Below are 16,579 nucleotides of genomic sequence, written 5' to 3'. Positions count from 1 at the left end.
TATATTTTAGTGATCTGGCTTATTGATACTACTGCAGTGATTCAAAGGAGAAATGTTCAAGTTTTCTGCACCTTCCTTTCAAGCAGTATTGCCAAATTCATTTAACATTTACTGAATACCCACAGAATGACAGGTCCTGCTCTGACCTGGGCCCAAGGGACATACTAGGGAGTAACAACAAAAAAAAGCCCCACCCTGACAGAGCTTATGTTCTGGGGGGAGACAAACCTAAGTACTTTGAGAACACAAGTAGCCTCAACTTACGGTTTTACTCCTGAAGTGTGTGGACTAAGTGTACTTAGTTGTTTATATATATGTTTATATGGAAAAAAAATTCACTGAAACACATGATTTTCAGGGCCTCAGAAAGTCTATAAAGGTCCTAAAGTACACTGCATCTGAAATGTAATAATGATAGCACCATGGTATGATCACATTTCTACAGGAAAACAAGCTCATTTTCCCCCAAACATTGGTTGCACCCTCTTGACAACTAATTGTGGCATTAACCAGGTACCACTGTACTGTGAAGGGCTGGAGTGGGGAAAAGAAGAGACAGGGAGCTTTTGGGCAGCAGGAAGGGAAGGGAAGGGGGCTTAGGGATCCCCTCTGTTGAAGAGAAACAACAGGGAAAGGAGGTCAGCACTGAGGACTAAGGATGCAAAGGAGTTTTACAGGTGAAGGACAGAAAAGTTTCGCGGATTTTGTATATTTCCTCTGGTGTGAGGACAGCATCACCTGTGGGGTGAGAGAGACGTAGCAGAGCAGGTCTGAAGAGATTGTAGATGGTGTGAAATAACTGTGGAAGAGGCAGAAGTCTCCTCCAGTTGTAAAAAATTTAAACTTCACACCAGACCATCATAGCATAGAAAATATTCAATAAAGAGAATTCTTTTAATATTAAAAAGCTAACATAATATATCTTGGCAAGTTAATGTGACAAGAGGCTTTGTTTAAGTGAAGGAACTCTCAAATGGCAAATTTAGGTCCCCCCACTAATAATGCTGTAGTGAGACTAGCAAGACTATCTTGTCACAACACTTCCTAGCACTTCCAGGGATTTTCCAGACTCAGACTCTCACTTCAAATATTAGGCAGCACTTATACCTAACTATAAACTGTGGATATAAAAAAATGCAAAAAATCTTACATGGTTTAATTTCCTTACATTTTTATTTCTGGAAAAATGGTAGCGCTTGGGGTCTGAAATCAAAAATACTTAGGTTTACTACCTAAGGAAGCAAAAGACCTGTACTTTGAAAACTGTAAGAACACTGATAAAAGAAACTGAAGATGACACAAACAGATGGAAAGATATACTGTGTTCTTGGACTGGAAGAATCAATATTGTTAAAATGGCCATACTACCCAAGGCAATATACAGATTTAATGCAATCCCTATCAAATCACCAATGGCATTTTCCATGGAACTAAGAACAAAAAATTTTAAAATTTGTATGGAAACACAAAAGACCCTGACACAAAATAAACCCAACCACTATGGTCAATTAATCCATGGCAAATGAGGCAAGTATACACAATAGAGAAAAGACAGTCTCTTTACTAAGTGGTGCTCTGGGAAAACTGGACAGCTACATATGAAAGAATGAAATTAAAACATTCTTTATACAAAAATAAATAGATTAAAGGCCTAAATGTAAGACCAGATACTATAATATTCCTAGAGAAAAACACAGGTAGAACACTCTAAGACATAAATCGCAGCAATATTTTTTTGGATCCGTCTCCTAGAGTAATGGAAATAAAAATAAAAAGAAACAAATGGGACCTAATTAAACTTAAAAGCTTTGCACAGCAAAGGAAACCATAAACAAGATGAAAAGACAACCTACGAACTGGGAGAAAATATTTGCAAACAATGCTACTGACAAGAGATAATTTCCAGAATACACAAACAGCTCGTACAGCTTAAAATCAGACAAACTATTATATAAAGCAAAAAGAACAACAAACAGCCCAACCAAAAAATAGGCAGAAGATCTAAACAGACATTTCTCCAAAGAAGACATACCAATGGTCAACAGGCATATGAAAAAATGCTCAATATCGCTAATTATTAGAGAAATTCAAATCAAAACTACAATGAGGTATCACCTCAACATCAGTTAGAATGGCTATCATTAAAAAGTCTACAAATAATAAATGCTAGAGAAGGTGCGGAGAAAAAGAAATCCTCCAACTCTGTTGGTAGGAGTGTAAATTAGTGCAGCCACTATGGAGAACAGCATGGAGGTTCCTTAAACCACAAAAATATAGTTAACACATGATCCTGCAATCCCACTCCTGGGCATATATCCAGAGAAAACCCTAATTTGAAAAGATACTTTGACTTCAATGCTCACAGCACCACTATTTACAATAGCCAAGACATGGAAGCAACCTAAATGTTCATTGAGAGATGAATGGATAAGAAGATGTGGTATATATATACAATGGAATACTACTCAGCCATAAAAAATTGAAATAATGCCGTTTGCAGCAACATGGATGGACCTAGAGATGATCATATCAAGTGAAGTCAGGCAAAGACAAATTTATATCACTTATATGTGGAATCTTAAAAAAAAGTGATGCAAATGAACTTATTTATAAAACAGAACAGACTCAAGATATAGAAAAGAGCCAAAGGGGAAAGTGGAGGGGTGGGGATAAATTGGGAGTTTGGGATTAACATATGCATACTACTATATATAAAACAAATAAACAACAAGGATCTACTATATAGCACAGGGAATTATATTCAGTATCTTGTAATAAGTCATAATGGAAAAGAATCTGAAAAGGGAAATATATATGTATAACTGAATCATTTACTGTACATCTGAAACTAACACAACATTGTAAATTATACTCCAATTAAAAAAAATAGTTAAAAAATACCTAGGTTCAATTCACAATTGTTAACTGGGAAAATAACAGGATTTCTATTCAAAAATGGGGGCAACTGGTTAATCATCTCACAGAGCTGTTGTGAACATTCAATTCTCAATATAAAATCTGGTGCGTGACAAGCATTCAATAAATGGAAGTTAGCTATTATCATCATTATACTGAATACATTTTAAGAAACATCAAGTAATATACTGGAATACAAAAAATCCATCAAATCCTTCCGGAATGTCATACCCCATAAAGCAAAATAATAACAACAAAACCACTTGATGGAATATTGAGGCTGTACTATTACAAATCACCTTCATTGTTCCCTGATACAAGGAGTCATTAAAGACAGCTGTTTGTTTAAAACTCACTGGTAACATTTCAAATCCATTCAACGTAATCCAAAATAGACAATGAATCCTCAATTGGGACAGAGGTCTCTTTCTCTGTCCAGGCCACATTAACTGTAGTAGAATGCATAGGTTCCATTATCCAAAGCTGAACACTATGATTTATTCACTTTCAGATCCCTAGCATCATAAGTGTCTATTGATAAGCACAGAGATAATTCTTCCCCCTCCCATTTCTAAAAATTATGGTAAAATATATGTAACAGAAGTTACCACTTTAAACATATTTAAGTGTAAACTTCAGTGGCATTCAAAACATTCAAATGTTGTGTAACTACCACCACTATCTATTTACAGAAAATTTTCACACACACACAAACCAACAAAAACATGGACCATAATGGGACTATTTTGCAGAAATTTAAGTCTTTTCCAGGTAAGGATACTACTTTATGTTTTAAGAAAAGGAGCTATCAAACAACAGGACATGGAGAAGCTTCATCATAAAATACACCTTAGGCTTCAAAAATGACATGATCCATGTAGAAATTTTCACTTGTCCAGAGGAACACAAATCAACTTTTGAACAACTAAAATCACCCACATTTACATGTGAAATGTTCCTACACTTATACTTAAAAACAGGTATTTCTAATGGTTTAAAATCTACTTCATATTAAAAATGAAACATATGGTGGAATACTGAACCCTGACTACAAAAGCAGCAGAAAGTTTCCAGATTTCTCCATGCTGTCTCCCTGCAACTTCTGCCAGGCCAGAAACAGGTTCTCAGACTTTCTGTGGAATAGGGTGTGTGGCAAAGCATTAGGGTTTCAGAGGTATCTCACGTAAGTGAAGCTGCAAAGGCAGTAAGTTACCACAGACAGAAAGCTCATTATATGGAGGCCCCATGCTACACACTTTACATGCACTACGCAACTAATTGGTGAGGGCAGTACTATTATTATTGCCATTTTGTAGATGATGCCCAAGAACAACAACGGAACCAGACTCCAACCTAGTTCTAACAAGACAGTCTACATTCTCAACCACTATGCCACCACACTGAGATGTCCATGAAGCAGATTAGACTGCTACCTAATCAACCAGTGATATGATCCCCTGGAAAACAGAGGTGCAGCTAAGGCTTGAATAATGAAGAGGTAAATATAGGTCAAAATGTACCAACTTTTGGAAATATGTTAACTGGCTGAATCAGTCACAAGAGGCTGAGTGAGCACAGCATGTGTGTCCACATGAGCTCCCCAAAGCTTCATAGCCTGGAAGTTGTAGAGGACTCTCTCCACACTGACAAGAAAAATTGGCCACATTCCTCTAGTAGTTGAGCTTATTTATTCATGGATTCATCTTCCATCATCCACAGAAAAGCTGAAATTTTATTCTTTACTCATGTCTGAACATGCTTAAAGTCTGGATTCTGAGTTAGGCAATGCCTCACTTGATTATCAAGTTTTAGTCTGACCATTCCCTTTGGAAATGGAGTTCAGTGAGTGACAGCACATCTGGTACACAAAAAATTCTAATAAACTACATCAGGTGTTACATTGTTCCTTCCTCTCCCCATAGCTCTTGCTGTTCAGAGGATTTCCTATTTCTGTTTGGACTTACTGTTTCCAGGTCAGATTTCCTACCTGACAGTAAGTACACTGGTCACACTAGAAGGTAAGATTATTCTTAACCACAGGAACCAAAAAACAATACAAAACAAACTAGGGAACTAGTCCCAAGTGAATTTTAATACATGAATTATGAAACTGAAATAAAATGTAATACTATTAAGGCTTGACAGCAATATTTGCTCCTCAGCACTAGATGGCAGTGTTACTAAACCAATGTACTATTTGTGTGCAGGGGCTGATTATGGATTTAAGCTAATTTTAGTCGATCACATGGCTCTGACAATATCCAGATCTCGATCTGACAATATCCAGATCTTGATTTCAATATTTTACGAAATGTTGTCAGTCTAGCCTACAAAATGGAGTTTTTGTGGGTCCATTTCTTCATTTGGGCCTCACAGTAAGTCTGTGAGTTAGGCAGTGCAAGAATCCTTAATCCCACGATTCAGAAAGGAAAGGGAAGTGACTGGCCCACTGAACATTCATGGCTGAAAAACCAGACCAGAAGGAATCTGGCGACTCTGCCCATTCCATCCCTGCCTCTCTTAAAATACATTTTTTAAAAATTAAATTTTACATAGCACTGCTTTTAATACATGTTTGACCTTCAAGATTCTAAATCCAAATACAGTAAAAATGGAGCATAGGAATGTATTGTATAAAATTTGGTTTAAATTAGTTATCATTTACACACATGAAGACATTGTTGATACATTGCTGATGGGAATGTAAAATGGTACAGCCTCTCTGGAAAACACTATGGCAGTTTCTTATTAAACTAAAACATGCTATTACCAGATTATCCAACATTTGCACTCTTGTACATTTATCCCAGAGAAAAGGAAATTAATGTACAAAAACCTGAATACAAATGTTCATGAAAGCTTTATTCATAATAGCCCCAAACTGAAAACAACCCAGATGTCCTTTAACAGGTGAATGGTTAAAACATTAATACCACTCAGCAATAAAAGGGGACTACTGACATACTTCACAATTTCAATGAATCTCCGGGAGTTATGCTGAGTGAAGAAAGGCAATTCCAAAAGGGTATATACTATATGATTCCATTCATAGAATATTCTTGAAATGACAACATTTTAGACCTGGAGAAAGAGCAGTCGCTGCTCGGGATAAAGGATGGGGGTGTGTGACATGGAAGTCAGCGTGGTAACAAAGGGCAACACGGAGGATTCCTTGTGGAGATGGAAGTCTTCTGTATCTTGACTGTGGTGGTAGATACACAAAGCTCTACATGAGATAAAACTGCACAGAACTTGATACACACACACACACACACACACACACACAAATGAATATAAATAAAATTGAGGAAATGTGAACAAGATGGGCACATTATGTCAATATCCTGGTTGTGACAGTGTACTCAATTTTGCAAGCTATAACCAGTGCGGTCAATGTGTAAAGGTGACATGGACCTTTCCATATTATTTTTTACAACTGCATATGAATCTACAATTATCTCAAAATAAAAAATTAATGAAAAATTATGATTTTCTTTTAATATCTATTCACGTATCAAGCCATCAGTTATGAAGAGAACTAATTCACTCAACAAATATTTACAATGCTAGATGCTGAGGATACAGCAACAAACAAGGCAGATGAAGCTGCATACCGCCAAGGAGCTTACATTTTGGTGGGGAGCAGATGGACAGTAAACAAGAAAACCACAAACCCTGTTAGCCGGGTAGAAGTCTTTGGGAGAAAATAAATCACAGGAGGACAGGGGTAGGGGAAGATTGTTATTTAAAATGGGTAGTCAGAGAAGCCCTCACCTATATGGAAGACACCAGAGACCTGAAGGAAGAGAGAGCAAGCCACCTCTGGGAGGGAAGTCCTCCAGGCCAACGGGACAGTAAGTGCAAAGGCCTACCCTGAGGCAGGGGCAGGTCTGGCACATTTGTGGAAAGGCAGAAAAGACAATGAGACTGGGAGCAAGGCAGAGAAGTAGATGAGGCTAGGGGTAGGGGACCCAGATCAGGAAGGGCCTTGTGGACACTGCCATGACCCTGGCTTTTGAGTGAGACAAGACACCATTTGAGGGTTTTAAGCAAAGAAATGCCGTGATCTAACTTATGCTATACCAGGATTATGCTGGCTGCTGGGTTAAGAACAGGGAAAAGCATCAAGGGCAAAAGCTGGGAAACCAGACAGGAGGCTACTGCAAAATCCAGATGAAAGGCAGTTACATGGACCAGGGGATATGACATGAAAGGATGACATTATGTTGCTGTTTGTACATAAATATATACCTTGACAGATGAATGGCAAATCAAACTTACATTGTGTTAACAAAATCCTTACAAAATGTTAACTCTGTGTTTGGTTACCTCGGACAAAGCTAGGGCTTTAGCTGTACAAACCTTATCCTGTGACCCTGATGGCGTCTCTTCCAGAGTCTCAGTGCTTCCCAGATTAGAGATCTGAGTACTTGGCTGTAACCCAGGGCTGGAGATATGTGACTCACCCAACTGATTCTTAAATTAAAAGGAAAAATACATCACGTGAAACAGTTTGGCTTACAAAAAAAGAGTATTCAAGGTTATTAGAAACACTACTTTAAAAATCAAGCAAAAAAATCCTCCAAAATGTTTGCTTTGGACCCCCGTGTAAATAACACAAACAATAAAATTTCTAGAAAGCTGAACACTTGATTTCAGACAACAGTGTTAGTAACAACTGTTATTTTTGTAACCCCTTTAAGGAAAAACCAACAGCACTACTTTATCATGTATTCTTTTCCATTTTATTTTTTAAGTTAACATATGGTGAAATTAACTTTAGGAGTGTACAGTTCTGTGTACTCATCACCACAATCAGGAATATAAAACAGGTCTATCACCCCAAAAAATCCCTTTGTGCTATCCCAAATGCAGTCATGCCCTCCCTCAACTCCTGGCAACAAGTGATCTATTCTCTATTACTACATTTCTGTCTTTTTGAGAATGTCAGATAAATGGAATACTGGCTTCTTTTATTTAGCATAATGACACTGAGATTCATTCAAGCTGTTGTATGGTATTAATGTTCATGCCTTTTTATTACTGAGTAGTGTGCTACCATATGACTGCATTATGTTTTTTAACCTTTCACCCATAGGAGGACATTTGTATTTTTGCCAGTTTTTGGTGATTAAATACAGCTTCTACAAACATTCATGTACAGGTTTTTGTGTGGACAAAAGCTTCATTTCTCTAGAGTAAATTGCAAAGAGTGGTATTTCTGGGTCATATGGTAAATAGAGATTTTGCCTCAATTTTTATAGTTTTATGTTTTACATTTAGATCTACTGATCCATTTTATGTTGATTTTTGTACAAAGTGTCACATTTAAGTTGAGGTTTTTTTTTTTGGATATGTGGATATCTAATTACTCTAACACTACCATATATGGCTAAAAACTAAACTAAAAAGGTCTCTAAATATTACTATCACAGATGACAAAACAGTTGTCAAGTGTACAAAAATTCCTGTTAACTTGTATTTTTGTTCTTAAGAAGAATCCTAAAAAAAGATCACTAGATGGACATGGGATTTTTAGAAACTTAAGTTATATCTGGGCTATCTGACCGAGCATCTAGTGAGCACTATCTGTGTCAAAACAGACACCAAAAACAGTTTAGAACACTTAAGAGACTGGCTTAAGTGGCTTAAGAAAAAAGAAGCAGTTCTGAACTTCAGAGACACATAACTTTCTTGATACCATATTATGAAGATATATGCTTAGTATAGGAGTAGGTACTGAATGCTAAATGAATGGATAACAGGCATTTTTTCCTATTCAAATAAGTTAATCCTTGTATTAGAATATTATTTATTTAACATTCCCCATTTAAATAGGAGTGAAATCGTCTATGAAAGCTTATGAAACATCTTATCTTTTAACATACCTCTTTGTGAAACATAATCATCAACCAGTATCAATACCTTATGAGGAATGTTTGTAACTGAATTATATTAGAGAAAATATAAACTCAAAACACTGTTCTTAAAATGGAAGGTGTACATGTTTAGGAAAAATTTAAAAAATGAGAATTTTCATATAAAAATCCCTGCTTGTCATTTTCAGAGAGAAGCTGGATAATTTGGCAACACCAACCCATTTGGTAATAACTGGCTGGAACTGAGCTACAACTGACCCAGTGACACAGGGGGCAGGCTCTCCATTCGAGTCAATTCCACCCTGGCCCACTGTGGGCACCATCAAGGCCCACATGGTTTTGAGGACATTGGAGTTTGCAATACTTAATTCAACAGGAGCTAGAAGATGGGTTGTACTTTAAATGGTTTCCAGTGGGGGATGGTATATCTCAGTGGAGAGCACATGCTTAGTGGGCATGAGGTCCTGGGTTCAACTCCCAGTACCTCCATTAAATAAATAAATAAACAAATACATAAACCAACTCAATTACCACACTCCCCCAAAAAACCCAACCAACCAATCAAAAAAAGGTTTCCAGAACTTCAAATATTTTCTTACAGTTTTGCAGGGCCATTCTTGGAAGGCTTTTTTTGTGTGTTTGTTTGTTAATGAGAGTAACCAGTGTTTATAAGGATTGAGGGAAACGGACAATCACAAACAAACTTTCTGGAAGATAATTCTGCAATATTTGGTAAAAATCTTAAAAATGTCAAAATCTTTTGATCTACCAATTCCATTTCAAGTAACTTATCTTAAGAGGAAATTAATACTAATTAATACACCTTGCTCCTTGAACACTGGGTGTGGTGAGGCTTAAACAAGAAAAGCTTAACTACCAATGTTAGTAAAGAGTAAAATGAAAATGATAATTATGCAGAAACAAATTGCAGCAGTGGAAACCTTCACTCCCACTTCAGTGAAGCTTTGAAGGGCTGATGTCAAATGAAAAGCCAGGACAGTTCCAAAGCCACAAGGTTTGAAGACCACTGAGGAGAAGCTTGGCACGTAGCGGACAGTTCATAAATATGTATTGAATAAATTAATGAATGCATCACAACTTCCATTTTATTCAACTTTGGGGAGAGATGTTATCAGTTAACTTTAAATTAAAATACAAAACAGAAAGAAAAAAAAAAGAATTCTAGAAAAGCCTCTCATTTGGGTAAAATTCCAAATGATGCTTAAATGAAGGCTGTGCATCCAACACCAACAACAGACTGTAGATATATGCTTTAGTATTACAGGGTGCAAATTATTAGAGTACTTTTCAAAGACTACAAACATTTCTAAGACCTAGCAGAGCCTACAGCGGGGAAGAAGAGGCGTGAAACTTTTCCAGAACTAACTCCTGCAGTCCAAAATCATTTTCTCCCATAGTAATTTTACAGAAATAGAAAAAGAACATTCTAAATTTTCTAAGGTATGAAAATCTCTTTCCCTATCTTTTAGGCTTAAAACTATAAGGTACATATACTTATTTCTTTTTAAACTACTTATTTCTGCTGGCCCTGGAGCTGGCTCCCCAAGTCCACAAAGCCCCTGCAGGTCTCCTCCTCCCTTCTGGTCCTCCCAGTCAGCATGCATTCTCACCCTCTCATACTCATCCTTGGCTCTGCTCAGCATCTCCAGGATGTCGATGGGCCTATGGTCACTGCAGCCGTTGGCCTGGCTGGGACTCTGCTTATCCCGAGCTGCTTGCTGGGACCGCCTTGTCTCCTCTTCTACCACACTAGAGGAGGAGAACCAGGTGTTAAAAAGACCACTTTCAACACAATCTGACCTAAGAAATCTTTTGGTGTCCATCTTCCAAGGCTACAGGAAGAATGCCAAATGATAACACCGTCTCTGCAATACAAAACACAATGCTTGGTTATCTCATCCCAGGAATAGATGACTAACTATTTCACCATCTCATTCACAACAATAACAATATATTTCACTATCAGAAGGCCCAAAATTCCAAATTTCTTTCCAGAGTTGGCAGAAGTAGGTACCTTAAAAACTCTACTAAATTATATCATCATCATCTCTCTCTCTCTCTCTTTTTCAAAAGTATCTCAAAACCAGTCAAACTAACTGGGAAAAAAATTTGAAATAGACAATGCCACCGAGATAAAAGAGGGCTGCACAGCTGAACAACCTCTGTGGAAAGTGGGTATCAATATTGGGCTGGCACAAGGAGAAAGAAAAAATGGAGGTCTTGGTGAGTCTTCAAAAGTTAATGAAATCTAAAAAATAGTACAAATGAACTTATTTACGAAACACAAACACAGACACAGAAAACAAACTTACCAAGGGTAAGTGGGGGGAGGGATAAACTGAGATTAAGAGATGCACACCACCATACATAAAATAGGTAACGATCTACTGCAGAGCACAGGGAACTATTCAATATCTTGTAATAAACTATAATGGAAAAGAATAAAAAAAACCCAGATATGTACATATGTATATGTATATCTGAATCACTTTGCTGTGTACCTGAAACTAACACAACACTGTAAATCAACTATACTTTAATAATAATAAAAAAAGTTAATGATAGCACTGCAAGCAAACTAAAGATTTCCCTTGATCTTGCCTTAAAAATCACTAAGTGGGTGGCTGAGGTCAGCGTGATTGTGGCAATGCTCTTTATTCTGACTGGTGCTGCTGAAGCTAAATTCTGCACTTGAAAACATATGAAGCAAGCACAGTTGAGGGCTGGGGCCTTCAAATCTATCTGAGGGGTTTCATTTCTTAGGAACATCCTCTCTCCCCAGCATAAAAGAGCTGAAGCAGTTGTAGCAAAATGTGAGAAACTGAAAGCTAGGTGGTGAGTACATGGATATTTTCTTGTTTCTTATACTTTTCTTTACGCTTGAAATAAAAACAATTAACTTTAATAAGGCAATTAATCTTTTTTTCTTTTAAAGATCCATTTAGGTTTCAATCCCAACTGTAATGAAGAGGCCTACCTACCACAGGATATTATGGGCACAGTCACAACTTGATAATTAACTGAGAACTTTCCAGACAGTGATGATGACAGGCAATAAAATAATTCAGTAGTAAAAGGTTTGTTCTTAGGGAATAAGAGGAACGGGACAAGAACAGGCCACCCAGTGTGGGCTCACTGCTTTAAAACAGCCTGTCCAGGAACTCCCATCAGTGTGTGTGGGATGGTTCTTTTATTTGAAAACACTAGGTTAAACAATAGTAAACAGTTTTTTTTTTTTAAACAGCAAAATCATTCTGAGTTTTTAACATGCTAAAATGTATTATGATTCTCTAAGGATAGGTTTCTAGATTTCCCCAAATTTATTTGACCATAGAATCTTCTCTTGAAGCAGGATTCATATTTGGAAAATGCTGCTTTAAGATAATGGCATCGTTTCTCTGTTTAGTCTTACAGTTCTTAGTAGAATTATTATTTCTAAAACAAATGTAGAATCATGGACTTAATGGCAGACTCAACGAAGACTAGCATGTGATACGAGGACCAGACCGATTACAATAAATATTGCTTCTTTTCTGTTCATACTGGTAGTCAACTCTTGGGAAAGAAATATTGTATGTGACGACCGTGAGGCCTGCTGCAAAGGAAAAGAAGATTGGAGAGATATACACTGGTTATCTTTTGATGGTAGATTACAAGCAATTTCACTTTCTTTTTTTGTACTTCTCTTCATTTTCCATAATTAACAGGCACTCCCCTTTAATAATTAGGAAAAAAGAGTACTATTAAAATAGCTTATTATTTAATGTTCAGTTACAGGCCACATCAACCTGCATCCACCTTCATCAAGGATGGGTCACATAGCCTGTTTCTACTCAACACCTGCCATACTGCCTGGCTTGCCCATGTTGGTATTCACCTCTCCCCTGACCTGGACTGGATCTGTGATTTTGGTTTAAAAGAAAAACATTTCTAATAATCACCGCTATTCACTCAGGAAAAGGTCACCTTAAAAACCTCACCACTGCTGAAAGCAGAAACTGGGTGGTGTGGAAGGGACCATAGCATGAGCCAGGCTTGGACTTTAAGGCCTCTTCCAATTCACACCCTGTGAAGAGTAATCTTGCCTCTCTTCCTTCCTCTTGAATCCCTAAATATGCCCCTAAGACTTCTGTAAGATCAGGAATAAAGCTCACTTCCATGAGTTCTCCAAATTTTATAGTCTATGTATAGGCAAACATTCAAATAAGTTCTTGTTAAAATAAGTTTCTGGCAGACTGAATTTCCTCTTTTAGGAGAGTCAACATTTTCCAAGTTTAGTGGATTTTCAACTTTGCCACTGATCAAAGAGAATTTCCAAATTTAGATAAAGTACAGGTCTAGAAGTTTGCCTGTTCTCCTATATAGCTTCTCAGTTCTTATTAATATCTTTTGGAATAAATCGATTTTTTATTTGGAGAATTTTTATTTTATTGCAGCTGTCAAAACAGTGATGGGAAGAACTAAATTTAATAGAATGGGCAATGACAGGCACATTCATTTAGACACACAATGTGCCAAAAACAATTCTGCCTGTATTTCAGGTTAACAGAGGTAATATTCTGAAATATGTAGCAAACAGAAGCTGTATGCAGGCAAAGTTAGAGCAAAGAAAGATAAAGTACACGTTTTTATCTTTGGTGACCAGAATGTCATTTATCACAAAGTTAATGTTAACATATTAGGTATTCTCTTCTGCCATAAATAGGCCAGACACTTGAAAACTCACTATCAACACTTACACAGGGCATTTGTTAATCACTTTCAATACCACCCCTGCTTCTAGTAATACAAGCTAAAAGCTTAAGCAAATGTCTCTTTTTTGAGCATTTCTAGTGAAGGAATCCTGAATGCCCTTCTTTTTCCTCTCTGCTTCCTGTTTCTAATTTCTCATCCTATTTCTAGGTTCAATACAATATTTTCACATAGGTCTTCAGATTTCTGCTTCATTTACTATCTGAAGCCTTGCCATAGGGGTATACCACCTGTCCTGATAGAGAAAAAAGCTCAAAATAGTTTCCTGTGAATAGCTGTTACCATATTTTCTCATTTGGGTTCCAAAAGCTCTCAATCTGCAGGAGAAAGTCTATATATTAATATACTCCAAAGTTTAGATATTTAAGAAAAATATTCTGGATTTCAGGATAACCAAGATTCAACAAATCTGTGTCTTCAGAAGTAATCTGTGTAATCAGAAGTAAGCTGCCTCTGCTATCACTTTCAAAAAAGCAGTCAGCAAATAAATGTCTTTGTAAAGAAGTAATTTTTATCTTTTTTAGAGAAACCTTCTAAAAAGAAAGTCTGGTTCTAGAGAGCCAATATATTTTCAAATGAACAATACAAATTCACATGGAACAATGTCCTCCGGGTGCACACAGTAATAAATCTGGCCTGCCAGTGAGCAAACAAAGCAGGAGGCTGATGAACATCCAACTGAGACATACGAGCAGTCCTGGACTAAAACTTGGTTGTAGTCATGTACACATGTTTTAAAATGCAAAAATACCTGGAACTGAGATTTGGGGCCTAATCATTTATTTACACTTCCGTAGGAACTAGTTAAAAATTACACTGTTAGAAAAAAAAAAAAAAAAAGACTGTTTTCTCCCAACATGTAGGTAAAAACCTTGTAAGCAAAGGGAATCTTGATTTGACAGAAGGGGAAGAGAGGTCCGCATTTCTGAGGTGATTCAGGCAAAAACTACAAAGGAAACATAAGTGCACCAGAATTCACTGCCCATTGTAGCACCTCAGGGCCCCTCTAGCATATAAGTGGCCTGGGCTCCCAGAAACTGGACTGCAGACTGGCAGTACCAGCAATACAGATAAGCCACAGGGGTGGGAGATGGGGATGGGCGCTTCTGTGGGCCACTCTGAGAAAGGACAATGAACCTGAACCATCCCTTAGAACATCAATCCAATGACAATTAACTTTCCAAATTTCAAGATTCTGATTTAGAAAAACTCAATTGGAATATAATCCATTAGATGATTGGGGATTACTAAACGTAGAATCTGTATCAAAAATAAGTTCACTTACGAGATAATACTGTATAGCACAGGGATCTATATACAAGATCTCGTGGTAGCTCACAGCGGAAAAAAATGTGACAATGAATATATGCATGTTCATGTATAACTGAAAAATTGTGCTCTACACTGGAATTTGACACCATATTGTAAAATGACTATAACTCAATAAAAAAAAATGTTAAAAAAAAAACACCTGGGGACAAAAAAAAAAGTTCACTTAAAGAAAGCAGTCATGGATTTGTGTGAGATGAGCCACTAAACACAGCTCCACCTGCTCTGGTGGAAATCTGAAAAGAACCCAAGTCAGACGCACTGCATGTGGTAGTTAGGCTGTGCACTGGATGTACAGGATACCCTCTGGAGCTAGGCAGCTCCATGGCCCTAACCATATGTTTAACAGTAAGGTTCTGGTTAAGTTACGATCTGTCTGTAGGATTGGATACAATGTAGTCATTATAAATACTAGAGAAGACTATATAATGCCCTGGAAAAATGCTGTTGACATGAAAAGTAGGATGTACAGTATGATCCTTTTTTGTAAGTGCAAAGAAAAAAGTGTTGCCCATCAATTCCAATTCTACAAGGATCAAGCCATTGGCCACTGCAGTTGCCCACTGACAATACACCCTGAGAGGAATTCATTATGCATAAAAATAGGAAACATTCTGTGCTTTGGATATACTGGCCCTTAGATAATTAAGATGCATAAAGGAATGATTTCAATGACCTCAGATCCCTGCATCTTCAAAGCAAAGCACTAAAATCATTAACTTGAGATATCTGTCCTTTATTGTTAGCAGTAATCTTTTGATGTTTGACTAGGTGTTTTTCTCATCAAAAAAGTTCATGTGTATCCTGGCTCCTTCCTTACCTCTTGGGAGCAGTAGTTCCTCAGAGCTATCTGAGAGGCTGTCTCCCAGGTTATAGTAAGGTCACTGAATAAAAATTAACTCACAGCTTTTATGTGCATTTTTCTTTCTGGATGTAAGAAATAATCACACACCTCAACCAAAGTACATGCAAAGAAAAAGACTAGAATGAAACAGACAAAAATGACAATACTGGTATTAGTAGGATTATAGATAATTTTAGATTTCTTTAAGCTTTTCTTTTTCAAATTTTTGTCAATAAATAGGAAATTGAGGGAAAATACATGAGTTAGTAGACTCTAGTAACAAAAAAAAAAGGGGGGGGGAGTCTTTTTCATCTCCCATATATAATTAGTTAAATCTATGGAGTAATAGAAATACTTACTCTGCCATGAGTTTGGCTATGCGGTGACAGTCATTCTTGTCGTAAAACCAGATACTGTATATTGACACTTGAAAAACAAAGGAAAACAAGATAAGGGGAAATGAGGTTTCAGTATTTGGGTATATGTAAGTAATATATTATATATCACAGAATTTACCATCAGATCCTCAAACTGTTAACAGTTCCTCAAACAAAACAAAACAAAACAAACAAAAAAACACAACCCCCCCAAAATCCTCCCCCCAAACTGTTTAATAATAATAAAATTATTAATACATTTAGGACAGGTAAAATTTTCAGATGAAAACTGTAAGAACAGTTGGTTTCAGACATCATTACCAGATCTCATTGAACTTAAGATGCCACTAAAGTGTAAAATGCACTATAAGACAAATTCAGGATAGAGACAAACAGGAAACATTCCATGCTCTGGATACTGGCCTTAGATAGTTGCATATCTAAGGAATAATTTCAATGAG

At 36.9% G+C, this 16,579-nt stretch overlaps 1 protein-coding gene across 3 annotated transcripts in view; it reads right to left on the bottom strand.

The window, feature by feature from the left end:
• The window catches only part of DCP1A (decapping mRNA 1A), a 50,206-nt gene that overhangs the window by 9,466 nt on the left and 24,161 nt on the right, over positions 1–16,579 (bottom strand). Inside the window, exons 4-6 of one of the 3 annotated variants that reach the window (XM_010985029.3) lie at positions 16,101–16,167; positions 10,427–10,565; positions 7,279–7,392 (exon numbers count right to left, since the gene is read on the bottom strand). In XM_010985029.3, the coding sequence (XP_010983331.3) occupies positions 7,279–7,392; positions 10,427–10,565; positions 16,101–16,167 (320 nt within the window). Of the gene's footprint in view, positions 1–7,278; positions 7,393–10,426; positions 10,682–16,100; positions 16,168–16,579 lie in introns of all 3 variants that reach the window. The other 2 variants (XM_064496432.1, XM_010985036.3) reach the window with 2 other exon arrangements.

Source organism: Camelus dromedarius, chromosome 17 (assembly GCF_036321535.1).
Source record: "Camelus dromedarius isolate mCamDro1 chromosome 17, mCamDro1.pat, whole genome shotgun sequence".
Classification (NCBI taxonomy): Eukaryota; Metazoa; Chordata; class Mammalia; order Artiodactyla; family Camelidae; genus Camelus; species Camelus dromedarius.
Note: the sequence above shows the minus strand (reverse complement) of the source record. Positions and strands in the feature narration are given on the sequence as shown.